The sequence below is a fragment of the Neopsephotus bourkii genome, unplaced genomic scaffold (genome assembly GCF_033783945.1).
Source record: "Neopsephotus bourkii isolate Nb327-2 ecotype Australia unplaced genomic scaffold, CSIRO-AGI_Nbou_v1 NB_1749, whole genome shotgun sequence".
Lineage (NCBI taxonomy): Eukaryota > Metazoa > Chordata > Aves > Psittaciformes > Psittacidae > Neopsephotus > Neopsephotus bourkii.
Genome location: NW_026902223.1, coordinates 3,022,595 through 3,037,983, shown reverse-complemented (window position 1 = coordinate 3,037,983; position 15,389 = coordinate 3,022,595). Strand labels below are relative to the sequence as shown.

The 15,389-nt window shown below is 37.4% G+C and overlaps 1 protein-coding gene across 5 annotated transcripts in view; it reads left to right on the top strand.

The window, feature by feature from the left end:
- The window catches only part of CEP112 (centrosomal protein 112), a 184,197-nt gene that overhangs the window by 7,200 nt on the left and 161,608 nt on the right, over positions 1-15,389 (top strand). For all 5 annotated transcript variants that reach the window (XR_009729033.1, XR_009729034.1, XM_061377218.1 and 2 more), the window contains exons 5-8: positions 1,306-1,402; positions 3,610-3,684; positions 12,031-12,078; positions 12,214-12,282. Coding sequence is in view for 3 of the 5 variants with exons in the window: in XM_061377218.1 (XP_061233202.1) it covers positions 1,306-1,402; positions 3,610-3,684; positions 12,031-12,078; positions 12,214-12,282 (289 nt within the window). In the remaining 2 variants the exon portion in view is untranslated. The remainder of the gene's footprint in view (positions 1-1,305; positions 1,403-3,609; positions 3,685-12,030; positions 12,079-12,213; positions 12,283-15,389) is intronic.

The following is a 15,389-nucleotide window of genomic DNA, read 5'->3' as shown; positions in this document are numbered from 1 at the left end:
TACAGCTTTGCAATAATTTTGCATCCCTACCCGTTGTTGGTATTTAGTGGTGCTGGAAGGGAAGGTATGCTCCCAGTTGTTCTGTCTCACTGTTCCCTGCTGTTTTGTTGAAAGCTGGGGCTATGCTTCATGAGAAGTTCGTCTGGGTTTGTCTTCCTAGAAGTGACTAGTTTATATTGTACATGCAACAGTTGTCTTTCTGTTCACAAACACTTAATTTGTCTGTGTTTTTTTGGCATCACATACTGTATAATTTGCTGCCAGATGGAAAGAAAGGTATTTTAGTGGTCTGATTTGATTTTAATATAACACAGTTAGTTCATTTCACCTTCCTGTGACTTAACAGGAGTTTTTAATTACATTAAGACGTGTGGATTTGACAGTGGAGTATATGCTGAAGGGTGTTTCACTACTGTTTTGGATCTTTTGCTTTATCAGCCTATCTAATAAACTCATATAACTTTCATTTTATTTTTGTCCTAGGCAGTTCTTTTCTTTCGTTGTTCTATGATTGAGAAATATCTGTTGCCCAGGTTACATTAGTGAAGGTTATCAGCACCTATCTGCTGTTCTTAATTTGCTGTTGCTTATGACTAAACAATAGGCCTTTAACTAAAGGTTTTCCAGAAAATCCCTGTCCCTGTGCAACCAAACCACTTGAGTCGATAAAATGGAAATGCAACAAATACAATCTTTAGGACTTTTCTTTGCCATGTTGCTCTCCACTTACAAGTCATTGCCTTCCTGTTGAGCTCTGTGTAGTGCTTGCCCTTGTCTTCAGGTGTGTATGTCCTACAAAACATACCTTGATCTAACCTCATGTATTTTTGGTCTTAAAAGTCTTCTCCCCTTTGGTGCAGCCAACCATCACCTTAATCCCTTTTTCTTCCCCTAGATGCTGGACTTTATCCTGCACAGTCTCAGATGCTCAGTGATTTTGTTTTAAAAACATTCTTCTAGATCAGCCTTCTCAGTTAGCTTGGATTTAGTCTAAAAATCTGTTGGCAGATGCTGGGTCATTTGGTAACAGAAATGTAGAGAACACCTTTTAATATACTGTGATGTACATGATATTTCTGGTATTTTAGTTGGTGTGGGAGGTTTTGGTGTTGTGTTTTTAATGGAATGCTGAAGGCTTTTGTTTGCCTTTAATAAGAAATTTTCCCCTTTTTTGTTCTATTTTTGATCTTTGCATCTTGACAATTATTTTGTAAATTTTAAAAGGTTTTAACATTAACTTCCTTTGTGTGCCACCAGTTGCTGAAAATGAATTCTCTCTCTGCTTACTGTTTTTGTTAATAAAAGGGAAAGATTCAAGTACAATGAGAAGCCAGCATTAAGATCGCATTCTATGAGTCCTCCTCACCGGACAGCTGAAGACAACCCAGCCACACCACAGTCGGTAAGATGCTTCTCCTTTTTGTCATCAGACTTGCTCTAGTTTCAATGTATTGTTTCTGTATATCCCCATAAAGCTGTTATTTCTAATTGCATGAAGCACTATCCATGTGTACAAGTGCAGACATTTGGGAAGGAGTGATAGAAAGGACTAATGCTCATCAAAATGTGCCCTCTGCAAGTGCAGGGGGAAAGCAGTTGCAGGATGCTCTCCATTAATCCTAACAGTTGACCTCTGTTTAGTGTAGTGTGATTAACGTCTGCTGCATTGTTTTCCCTAGGCTTGGCAAGCTGACTATATTGACATCATTTTGTATTTTGCAATAGTAGATTAAAGAAGGCTGCATAGACGTCTTTGGCTCTCTTTAGTGATGGTTGACCTCTGAAGGAGTGAATTTTGGACAGTTTGTTTTATCAGTCTTTCCACAGGCAGCATTGTGGCTGATAGAAGGACACTAAACAGACTTCACGTAAAACCCTTTTAGTCCAAAATATCGAATGGTATTGTTTGTATAATTGCAAGCATTTAAACTGAAAATTCCTCCTGACAACTACATGTTATCGACAAGCATCGTGAATGTACTCTGTAGCCTTGCAGTGTCCAGTCTTTATTAATACAGTCTTATTAATATAGTCTTTATTAATCTTTATTATAGTCTTTATTAATATAGTATTATTACTGAAGAGGTCTGTCTGACACAGTTCCTTTGCCATAGCCAGTGCTTCTATAATAGCTTTCATTCCTCCATGAAACACTGAATTTGCTGTATGTGTATTGTGGGCTTGCCCACAGTTATTGTTTTGATGGTATCAGAGGAACAGTTTAGAGAGCATGAAGCTGGAAGTGGGCTGTTGACACCCGAGCAGTTCATACAGACTGTTCTTACCCTTCTTTACTGGGCTTATGACAATGTGACATGTGAGTGGATAAACTGGCAGCTTGCTTCTGAGGCCTTTGTGAGGAAATTTGTGTTCTAATACGTGTTTGGAATAGAGGACTAGCAAAGGATGCTTTACCATGGCAGGCTACAAGTGGCCTGTGGGCAAAAAATGAGTGTCTGCTCTATGCTCTGGCTGGTATGAGTGTACTTATGTGTGTGCTAATTGTGTATATACAAGTGTGATTTAAGAAAGAAATGACATGATAAAAAATAAAAACCAGATGCTGGATTTACTAAATTTCTCCTCATTGGTTTCCTGTTTATTTTACTTGACTTAAAGAAATAGCTTTTATGGAGCAGCTTTTGTAAAGAAAAGGGTTTTCTTCAATTGAAACCTGGATCTGGGGCTTTAAAGTGTCTGATTTTTGTTGTTTTGTTTATGCTTTTTGTTCTTGGCTCTGCCACAGGCTTCCAGGGCAATGTTAGACAAGTCAGTGCACATCATTGTTCTTCAGCTCCATATATTGGATTCTACTGTGATTACAGTTTTAAAAGGGCCTTTAAATGAAATAATTCTCTCTTGCGTTGCCAAACAGTTTGATGAACGTTTGGCTGGCTGGAACAAATAGTATCTTGTTCTGTTGTCAGGGATGCACAGATGTTCTGGCATAATTCAGGCCCAGGTAGAGGAACAGGGAGTCTTTTAAGAAACATTAAGAGCTGCCTCAACCAAGTGTTGATTAATTGAAGTCAAAGCACCATTCACTGTATGTTTACAGTGAATGAGCAGATTTAAGAAAGATTTGCTTGCACGCCAATATGCAGACCTCTTGCTAGCAAAACTTAATGTGACAAAGTAATCCAGGCTTCAACGTTCTGATTTTCTGGTTATATCTGCCCACTATAACTATCCCTGCCTTGCTGCGGTTTCCTTTAATTACTATTACTTTTCATTTATTTGGAGGCTTAGGGGGTGGTTTCTGGATTAGCCACATAGAAAGTCCTGTGGAGAGGGATCATTCCTAGCTTGTTGCCTGAAGAACAGAGTAGTTTGGTTTTTGTTTAGTAAACTCACCCTTTGTAAAGGAGGCCGTTGCTTTGGAAATAAGTAAAATAAAGAACAACATTAAAGTGAGGAGACAGCTAATTTATCCTTTGAATTCCTTTCTTAGTACAGTATCCTACTGGTAATGGAGCTATTTAGATTAAAGCTGCCAGAGGTGTTAGGAAGCAAGGTGTAGGCATAGCCAAGGCAATGAGTAGCTTATTTTCTTGCCTATGTATCTGCCAGCTCTTCTGATCTGTTGTTTTGACTTTTTTTATGTTCCAGGACCATCGTCATAAAAAACCCAGTTCTTTGGATGACAGCGACCTCGAAGCACGCCTCAATAGTTGGAATCTTGGGGTAAAATAAACAGAGTACATTACTTTAGGGATAAAAACTCCTTAGTGATGTAGTTTGCATCTGGGAATTTAGTCAACAAAACTTGACGTAGGAATCAGGCTTTTAGACAGGAGTTGGTAAACTTGGGAAGGTTAATTATGAACACATCTCATCTTGAGAAGAAAACGTTAAAAATGCCTTATTTTAAGGCAATAATAATCTGATTGTATTTAATAGTCTTACTGATAAATTAAGCAGAATAATGCTACCTGCTGGTCAAGACCAAGTGTCTTACCCTGGACAAAACTCAGACTCTTTCTTATAACTTGATAATGTTATTTTAGATCTGTGCATATATATATATATGACAGAAGAGTTTGGCTGTTTGTATTACTGTTTTTTTTTCTAAGGAATACAGAGTTTGTAAGCCATTAATACAACTTAGTGTTTTTTTGCCAGAGTTTGCCTTTCTTTGGTAGTGTCCAAGGTGCTTTTCAGTGTGTTAAAGTCTTTCCTCCCCTTTCAACAATTAGAAGCTTTAAACCAATGCTGTGGCTCTGATTCCTGGACAGAGTAGCATGTCTTTATCGAGGGAAGAATCTGTGATGCATTTAAATTTTGATTTAAGGCTACTGTTATAATAAGACTTTATTCCCTTGGTTGTATTTTCTGTTTTATTAGCCCACAACAACTGTTAAGATCATAATGTAAGTTCCTTCTCTCTTTAGCTGTATCCTGCTATTCTGTTGTGTTTTGTCTCTTAAAACTTTTTACCTGTACCTCCAAATCTTTACCCTATTTGATTAGGATTGATGTCCTCATAACAACTTAGTTTTATTGAGATCACTTTTAATAAAGAGAGTTGTTTTTTTTCTCTGTCATTTTGTGCATAGTCTCATAGTTTCAAAGCTCCATTGTTTTTGGGAGGGAGGTGAAGTTAGGAGGGATGAGTTTCTAATGAAATACTTCAGCTTTGGTTTTTGTAATGGTTATGTATTTTCATGTTGTCATTTTCATCAGCTGCCAAATTATCCTTATTCTTCCTACACTAGTGTCAGTCCAGAGGGATATGACAGCATTTAAAAACCTTGCCTATTACACTCACTGTTTTGCATTGAGTGTTAAGTTTGCAGTTGAAAACATAAATGATGAGAGAATGTTAACATTTTTGTGTCCTTCTTGGTGTTTCTTGTGCTGCTGTGGTGCCTGTTAGCATTCTAAATGCAAGTTGCTTGCTTTACTTGTGAGGGAGAAGAAGTCTTGACCTTAAGATGCTGCAGGAGCTGCCCAACCACTTTGTCTGAACTAAAGATTGAGATTAGTGAAGATGTTAGCCTGGGTGCATGGTGTTGCTCCTTGATGCTTCTTGTATTTGATAGAGTAATATGAGAACCATTTCTAGCACTTCTTGATTTAGATGAATGTATTTTTTGGGCATTGTAGTTCTCTTCTGGAGACCCACTCTCTGCACTGAAAGCTTTTCAATAGCAGCCAACTCTGGTTTGCGAAAGCTCTGCGCAGGTGTCTGAAACAAATGTGCAAGCAATCACTTGCAGGTTTTGGGATATTTGGACTGTATAAATACCTGGATTATATGAGCAGGTAGTTGTAATACCTTGAGCTTTTAAAGCTGATGTAAAAAGGAAACTTGCTCATGGCCATATTACAAATTGTTCCAGTTGATGTTGACAAAGAATCTCTTTATATCCAGCATTTTTATATCAGTGTTGATCTGCCTGCTTGCTTATCTCTCTACTTTTATTTGGGGTTTGTTTCTTTTTCTAATTGAAATTCCAGTTTGCAATCATGTTGTGTTGATAATGGATGGTTATTAAACTGGGATGATCCTCCACTGATATGGGAGCAATCTTGGATAACAAATTGGCTACCGTGACACATAAATCAGTTTTTCAAGTCTCCTCTCCAGGGATCGTAATTAAACAAGTCGCTAGTGAGAGACTTTGATTGCTTGATAAGACTTGTTGGGAGTTAGGATTCGGGGTTGTAAAAGGGAGGTCTGTAAGTGGTTGTTCTTGTACAGTGTTCCCTTGCTATGGATCACGGCCTGCAGTGGGCTCTTAAAGGGTTGAGGTGTTTTAAGTAGGGTTACATACTTAAAGAAGGATATTTGATTATTAAAGATGGAAACTTACTAAATGATGGCAGCACTTCAGATTCTGTAGGGTTTGAGTTCAAGATGTGACTGCTGTTACTTGTAAGCGTTTACATTGTCATAGGAGCACCTAACTATCCTTTGACAGCTAGCCACATTTGCAGACCATTTGAGAAGCTTAACTTACAAGCGATGCCACCTCAGATACAGGAGACCCTTGACCTAAAAGGATACTTCAGTACTGGGGGAAAGTTAGGGGAGGAAATACAGAATGGCTTTTGCTTTGGATGGCCTAATATAAATCCAGTTGTTTTAAAAAAGCTTTCAAGAGTTCCTTGGGGTTTTTGTTTGAGTTTTCCTTGTCTTGAGGAATAGATGGTGAATCAGGGTTGCTGATCTGGCAAGGGATGTGTGCTGCTGTGTGTTCTTGCAGTGATGGGGACAGACCTGATCCTGGGAATTTTGGACAAGTCTTTATACAAGGATTTTCTCAGTAAGTCCTTGAAATTTTAGGAAGCTCTTCTTATTTCAAGCAAATGTAGATTTTGGTTAAGAATCTGCAAACATCTAGGTAGGTGCTGTATATAAAGGTGAGAAAAACCTTAGCATCTTCCAACCGTGAGTTCTTGCTAAGCCTTCACTGTTCCACTACAGGCTTGTCTGGATTATAATGACCAGTTACACACTGTTAATTTATGTTTACCCTTATCTCTTGGGCTTTGACTTTGATGTATTCTAGATTTCCTCTTCTTCAAAGATGGTGTGGTTTTAAGGTTACATATGAATGTGTTTCCACTGTTTATGATACGCTTACAGCAGTGGCTGAGATATTATTACTATTATTATTATTATTACTATTACAACTATTAAAAGTATTGTGAAATGTTTGGGTAAATAATTTTATGGTTTCTCTACTAAGCAGGGAGGTCAGAGCTTAAAGAGAGTAATATGGAGGATTCAGATACTTGTTGCTACTAGTAATAACTTTTGCTACACGAGAAGTAAAACTTTGCTAATATTGTTGCTTCTCATGAGTAATAAAAGAACTTTCCCAGTTGCCTTGCAGCATTCCTGATTATCTCTCAAACATTTTATTGTTCAAGTTCTTTAGATTCTAGTCATGCATGAATAAATGTTTAAAAGAAAAGAAAAAAAAAAAGCTAAGCTTTGATTGTGATAAATTTGTCTTTTATACATGGAATACTAATTTTAAATAAATTATAACAATGTGCTTTTCTTAGCCCTTATTGACTCTTATCTAAACTGATGTGGGGACTATCCTTTAGTAAGTGTTCATGCCTTGAGGCTGCATTTGCAGTGTAGAAAAGACATCCTTTTGTATTACCATTTGAAGGGGAAAGTTTCAGAGCCAGGAGTTTAGACAGACACAAGTCAGCTTTAGTTGTGTTGTTGCTTTCCACTTTTTGTCATGATTTAGCTATTTCAGAACATAATACAACTCGGGTAGCTGATTTTATTAACAGCTGTCAGTAGACTTGTATATGTTGTTGCAGATTTAGTACATTTCATTAATGGGCCATTCTCACCTTTCCTTTTGTTATGTCTCAAGAAATAATTAAATATTGCAGTATCAGGAAAAGAAGTTACTGGAAAATGGAATTAAACTGGCTTTTTTTTTTCTTCCTTTTCTTTCTTTCCTCTTGTTAAGCTTTTTTGACTGTAGACAAACACAATTTTGGGGTAGAAAATTAAAGTAATGTAAAGGAACATTAAAGAATTTAATCCCTGCATGTTCTTAACTGACCTGCCTATATATATATATGTATATATATATATACACACTTTTTCATGATGCTTCCGATACGTTTTCACTTGTCACTGAATTGTAGCCCATTTGAGGTGTGACAAAGCAACTCGTTTAAACATCCCAGGAAATTCAGCACTTCATTTTAGGTTGAAAGCATCCAAAGACATTGTACCCTCAGAAACAGCAAAGGGGTTTTTAATCAGTGAGAACACGGTTTTTCATCACTGGAATTCAGCCAGGACGAGAATTAACTCTTTAGCCTTTACCACAAGTAATGGAGGATCTTCAGCACAAAGAACTGGGATGCTCATCTCTTAATATGGGAAATGTTACTGCCTAATAAAGGTTTAAGAAGACCAAAGTCTAAGACCAAAGAATTGCCTTAACATTACATTACACTACAAGTGGCTTACATTACATTCTTCTTTTTGAAGAAGTTTTCTACCACACAGGGTTAATGTAGATGTGAGCACAGAGGATTCCTGGATGGCTACAGCAGCAGTGTACCTTGTGCCTGTTTTGTGTACTTGGCTCACATCTGCCTGTGTCTTTCCAGTCTAGTTAAGCCCACCCATTTCTGTACAAGCCATCTCATTATCTTTTGTTTGGTTTCTTAGTCTCTCTGCTTACAGTAAACATACCTACTGGATATGTTGTGGCCTCTGAGGGCACCAGCGCTGTAAAAACTTTCCCACAGTGAACTCCAAGTGGTGGTGTGACTTCAAAAACTCAATTCAACTTCCATGCTGACAAACAGTCTTCATGTGCTTTAATGTCCTTCCACTAAGACTGCAGAAGCAGCATTAAAGTGAGCTTCCCTACGAATTATGATGTTAGATAAGAATGTCCTTACTCAAATTTCCTGAAGCTACTCAGCAGTTATTTCTGTAGGGAGCATGCTGGCTGGCTGGGTTTGTTAGATTAAAGTAAGAATTTAGGGCAAGGTTCAGTTTAGTTGTTTACCATTTCAAAATCTTAAGTGTTCTTAACTCTTTCATGTGTGGTTTTTCCATCCTTGTTTTGAAAACAGTCTCATTTTGTCTTTAAAGATGCTTAAGGGAGAATTTGCAGCAAGCCTGATGGTCCAGTTGTGTTGGTTTGGGTTTTTCCCCCCCCCGAATCTTAATATATCCCACCCCCCTTCTGACTCTGTTATTGAGCTGTAATAAGCTACAGTTGTGCATTATTGAAGATAAATATACCTTGATAAATATCTTCCAAAGAATGAAATGTGACTTTGGAAGCATTAATGTCATCATCGTGGTATTTACTGTGTCCAAAAAGCAGAAGCTTTGGTCTAAGTTTCTGAGCTATGACAGATATAAAGCCTGTACGGTATTTCCAGCCCAAGGATGAAATGTAGTTGATGTCCTGAGGATGAGTCTTGCAGAAGTATTTAGTGCTCAAAACTGTGCTCTTTCTGTGCCGTCATTGCTTTTGGGTGAGACCATTTCAGCTCAGTTTGTTTCTGTCAGTGCTGCATTCATTGCTTGTGATGGTAGCTCTAAAATGTTTACTTCAAAAATGCTTAGTTTTGACTGCTTCAGGTGGTGTTACAATAAACAGAAATTGAAAATATTGAAGTTAAAGATTATGGCTAATTTCCCTCAAATTCCGTTTTGGAATATGTGGGTTTTTATGCAGACTTCTTCCAATTTAAGGAGAACGGGTATATTTTCATAAAGTAGATTATTTCTGTGCAGTAATGATCTGATCATCCTGAGCCTTCCCAACTCTGGTTTATGAGGACTCAAGTGCTACAAGGTGACCGTGTCAGTCCCCCTCGATTGCGACACGGTTTGTTGTCTGTTGAACTGCCTCACGGAGCAGGAGGATCCAAAAGCTTTCCTACAAAGAAACTCAAAATGCCATTTTGTGAAGAAGTGGTATTTACAAATTAGAGTTCAATTCCAGTTCAAATAAAGATGTCTTTCATGATGACATTTATTTGGTTCATACTCTTAAAAAAGGCATGTGATTTACTGTTCTTCTCATGGCAGTCCTTCAGTTTCATGCATATGTATTTTGGTTTGTCTTTGACCTTTTGGTTATTATTTTTAAATTTGCATGTTTCTCATAAATACAAGCTGCTTTTTTCTTTTTTGGGGCATTCTTTATTGTGATACTCCCTCTTTAATGTGGTAGAATTCTGAGAACAAGAAGTTTTGCAGAAGACCAGCATGAAAAGAATGAACGTTGAGGCATTAAATGTTTACAGATCAGTTTAAGTGGATATAATCCACAACAAGTAACAAAGTGGGAACATTTAACTTCAAAGCACATATGGCTGCTGTTACCAAATCAAAAAATGCAAGACTTGAGCCATACAAAGTATTAGAGATGCATTTCCTTTCTTGTAAGCAAGTAGTATATACCTTAGTGTTTGGTTTTGAAATGAAGACTAAATGGCTTAATTTCATGGTCAGATAAAGGATTGGAATTAACTGTAAATATTTACCATCATTTTCAGCTTTAAAAAAGGAAAAGTGAATGATTATGTTCTTTTACATGAGAGAGAGGGCTTCTGGAAAATGGTTAAGCCTTTGAAATTTGATTGGGGAAGGCTTTCAGTGCTATTGGCTGCTGTTGGTTCAGGGAATCGGATCAGGGTTTGCCTTGAGCTTCTGGCTTCAGGCCTTTGGTCCTGGGTATCTGTACAGGTGGTGATTAGAGGTGTATGATGGATGGGGATGCTGGTGAAATAAGCTGGAAGGAAGAATATAATAGTGGTAAAACTAGAGACCTTTTAGACAGAAAATAACTATTGCACATACAACTGTGTAGAATAAAGAGACCCCTCAAAAAATTTTCTGGCTTAGAATTTCTGTGCTTCTCATTTCTATCTCTTCATTATTATTATTTTCTAATCACTGTTATCTGTCTGCTGTGGTTAATGCCCCGTGATGTTCTCCCTCCTGTATTCCCCTCCTCGCCAATCTCCTGTGTCCAAAAGCATTGAGTTTGGTTTTGCAGTAGGTGCGTGCAGGATTCCTATATTGACTGATGTCTGCCCATGTGTTTTGCATGCGCAAAACCCCAAAATAAAACCAACCCAGGATGCTTTATATGAAGGAAAGTATAATGTATCTGTTTTGGTAAACTCATTGACAATATAGGGAAATGGGGTATCTGTTAAATTATTGGTTTTCATGTACTTTCAATTACAGCATTAAAATATTAGATCATATGAAATAGAGTGGATATGTTAAATGTGAATATCTACAACTACTTCTGGGGGAAATAGGACGACTCTTAACACCATATAGAAATCCTACATAACCTTTTAGGATAGGAAATGAATAATACTATATCAAATTGAAATTTCAGAGGGTTTAAGCCTTCCTTTCACTGATAAATCCAATGTAAAACTTTATTTAATAGTACTGGAGAAAGTGCAAGCATTTGATACGCTTACCATGCCTCAGAGATCAATTTGATCTTAAATAAAATAAACTAAAATGCACCGAATGTTGTAAGATGTGCATTGCAATCACATTCACATTCCAGATCTCACTGCCAGGTTTTCCAAGATTATACCCTTGAAAGCTTTTCTTGGGTGTTATGCATTCTCTGTGATGTGATATTTGAGCCTCATTGTCAGAGTAAATGAAAAAGATAGAGCTGTCTGATAGAGGAAGTGGGTTGTGAACAGTGTTTTGTATTCAGTACTTAAAAATAGTGATTAAAAGAGCTGCTTTAATTATACAGTGGTGTTAATGAATGATTTCCTTATGTTTTGTCTCTATGGCTTACATGTGTGGGTATAGTTTCAATGCACTCGACTGTAATTTCTCAAAAACACTAGATGAAAATCATTGTAATCCATAAATTTATTCCAATTTGACTGATTTAAATGCAAGTTTATCCAATAAAGTTGGGATCTTTTGCATAAGCCAGGTATTCAGCTGCCAAATTCCTTTAAAACATGCACTGATGGAATTTTTACAACCACAGGGGGTTGGGGGAGAAAAATAAAGTGCAATTTTTGAACCATTTCCATTAGGAAACACTAAAACTGTAAAACTTGCTGAGTAGATCATGTCCAGCAGAATGATCCCTTATGAAGATTTCCTATTTCTGTAACTTGTAAAAGATGGACGTTTGCATTCCATGGAGTTAATTTCTTAGGGGTCATTGAAGTGTTCTAAAGGAGAGGGAATTATGCACAGGAAAACGAATGTATGTGTTACTTCTATGTTATAGCCATGTGCCTAGAGACATGATGATTTGCAGATAAGCTGTGTTTTAGTAGATAATCAAATCTTAGTGGAAAGCAGTTGTTGAACTGGAGTTTATAACCAGAGGCACGCTTAAATCTGTTCTACTCTTGTGATAGAGTTACCCGGTTAAGTATTCCCACCCTGGTACAGACCACTAGAAGTTGTCATTGCAAACTTTATTGAGTAATTGGAGATATTTTGTACTTTATAGAAGAAATAAGAAGACATTGTTGACGTGATTACTTTCTCTCTGACTTGTTTTTCAGTTAGAAAATCCAAGATACTTGCGAGAAAAACCAATGCCAGTGTCTTTGGTATGTATCTATATTCCCATAATGTTTTATAAGGGGGAACAACATGCTTAATATTCTTCATTTCTGGTTAGGGTGGATTGTATTTGGAGTTACTGCTTTGAATTAAGTTGTTTTGAACTCTTTTGCATTCAACAGATGACACCCAAAATGGGCCGAGGAAGAAGCAGCCCTGTACGTGATGAGCAGGCGCTGTTTCGAAGAGAGGTAAGGTCCTTTTTCGTCTTTCGGGAAAAAGAAAATTACACCCAAATCAGTAAATTAGGACATTTTCTTGGGAAATCGGGTATTTGCAAAACAGTTTGTTGTGGCAGAAGAGCTCGTGGAAGAGAGCTTTTGCTGAAGTGCCAGGACTTGTCATTAAATACGGAATGTATTTCCCAATTACTTAGAGAATAAAGAAGACTTTTGGAACATATTTAGTTTTCCTTTGAAGGAATTCTCAATGTAGAACAGTTTTGAATTCTAGGAGTTTTCCAAACTACCTTTTAACAGAAGCAGTGGAAGCCTTGATTTAGTGACAGTTTTTGTAACTTTCTATATACCTTTAAAAATCTCCAGATCTAGGCCTTATTTCCATTAAGTAGGAGTTAGAAAGGAAGTGACATCATTTCTCAACCATTAAATTATCCCTCCTTTTACATGGTATCTTATAAGGATGCTTGAATTGTAACCTTCCTAAGGTTATTTTCAAGACACTTTAGGATACGTCTTTAACTGGGATGCAGGGGAGGCTAAATTTGTTTTGCAGGTACTTCCATTGTTAATAAAGTAATCACAGAATCCCAGACTGGTTTGGGTCAGAAGAGTCCTTAAAACTCATCCAGCTCCAACCCCGTGCCATGGGCAGGGACACCTTCCACTAGACCAGCTTGCCCCAAGCCCTATCCAACCTGGCCTTCACAACGTATATGAAAGCTTTGTGTTGATAGCTGTTGGTCTAATTCAACACTTACCCAAGCAGCCTGCTGTGGCACTTGCATAATACATGTGCCTTTCACTTTCTCTGGTATAATATTGGCTGTTCTTTTGTATTAACAATATTGAAACCACCATTGTCTTGGGATGAGGCAAGGTTTCATAAGATGTGAAAATAGAGCAAAAAATAAAGTAAATTGAAAGCACAATGCTGTCATGTAAGTACTATTTTCAAATGAAACAAACAGGAACACATGCCAAGCAGCTACATAAAATACAGCAAATACTTTGCTGGGTCAGTGGAAAAATCCTCGAAACCACACAGTAAAAAACCCTGTCCTTTTTGCTAATGGTACTTGACTGTGGGCTAGTTTAAACTGGAAACGTTATAGACAGTATTTCACAATGCCATGTGTGTGCTGTTAAGTAGAAAACTTCAATGTGTTTTCGTCTTGTTTGGTTTGTGAAGCTCAATTAAGAATAAAGCCTTTTCACTTATTAAAATGTGAATGTATAAAGAGAAAAATAGCGCTGTACCAAAGGTTTGGGTAAACCTTTAACTGTTTTCAACCTCTTTGTAGTAGAACTCGAGAACATAAAGTAGGATAACTGTGGGTTTTTTGCTTTTAACCTTTAGACCTTTGTTCATAAACCATTCCTGCACCTGTTTTGACTCTGTAATGCTGAACACATGGCCATTTTCAATGATAACCGCATCCCAGATTTATGAAAATGGGAATATCATCAAGCAGTGGGGTTTAGTCATATTTTCCCCAAATCCTTCTGACATGGATTAAACCATTTGGGAAACTTTGTCATTACTGAAAAATCATGTGCTCAAACGAGGAAGATGCAGTAAAACAGGACTATGTTGGCTTTCAGCAGTACAGCAGACCAGAACAGACAGGCTGAATGCCTTATCTAGATAAATAGGAAGAAGTGTCTCTTTGAACTTCACCTTTGGTCATCCTGAATGCCACCCGATACTGCACAGAGCAGAGGAGGGGGAGAGAAAAAGGTTGTAGTTGTGATTGTTCAGAACAACAGAACATAACTGTTGCTCCAGTATGGGCTTGACATTGTTCTGGAATTAAAGCCTAGATTTGTCTCTATTAATAAAACATGATGCTTGTTTAACCTTTCTCAAGCAACCGATGTATCCTTTAAAGGAGTTTGGGGGTTTCTTTATAAAGTTCTCTTCATTTTTCATTTTGTCAGCCTTAATTTTTCTTTCCATTTTTCTCCACTTCCTTCTGTTTTCTTTCTGTAAGCAAAGATATTTATCTGTGTGGACTCAGCAAAAGGAACGTGAACAAACCTGAGGCAAGAACATTGGAAATAATTTTCTCTTTTTATCCTTCTAAATTAAAGGTTGTAATTAATACCAGGAGCACATTTGTACTGAGCTGTATAGCAACTCCTAAATCATGTTGCTTTAGACAAATGCCAAGCTTGATGCTTTGTGCAGTAAGTGTATTATGAAGTTTCATCTAATAACTGAGAACATGGAGTATTAACAATGATTTTGTCAACTTTATCACTGCTCCTGTCACTTCTCTGTTTTGCTTTTTGGAAATCCAGTGATAAAGTCTTTGGACACTGAAGCAGCGGCTGCTTTTCCAGGTTCTCGTGTCCTAAAGCAGTCAGGCAGAAATGGTTGATTTCCTAATGTCAGCTGGAGGAGTAGTTGCTGCAGTGCAATTGGAGGGAGGAATAATTCTGGAGGAGGCAATGGGTAGCTTTGCAAGAAGATATGGAATACCTGCAGGACAACTTGCATTGCTTTGTCACGTGGAGTGAGGACTGTGAAGAGGGAACATGTGCTCAGGGGAAAGGAGAGATGAGCTGGATAGTGAATGGTGACTTAGAGTGTAGGGAATGGGAAAAAGACATTTATTTTTTTTCCCCTGAAAATGCATTTTCATGGGTCAAGGACCAGAAGTAAGATGAAAATGAAGAGGTTTTAGTTGATTTTTATTATGTATTCAACAATTGTATCTTTAAGATGCAGCCTTTAAAAAAAAAAAAGCTATATAGAACCTTTACCTTTGTAATCATTATTTATGTTTTTCTCCCTTTTTTTCTGATGAATGAGCACTCCATTTGTTGCATTACACAGATTTTCTTTGTAAAGACCATCAAGCTGTGTATATAGTATTACTGCACCAAAAGCGTTGGGATCTAGCAATGTGTTTATGTTAAGATAAAATCAGCACGCTGCAGTGATGATGTTATGGTTGAGTCTTGGTCTGGCTCAAAGTGTTCTGAATTTAAGGTGTTGAAAGCAGCAGATTTACTGTGCTTCTCGCTTATCTGGCAAGAGATTATGACTTGAAATGGGGAGAATTGCATAAGGGCTGCAATACAGATTTTCCCCAAAAGGGACTATACATAGG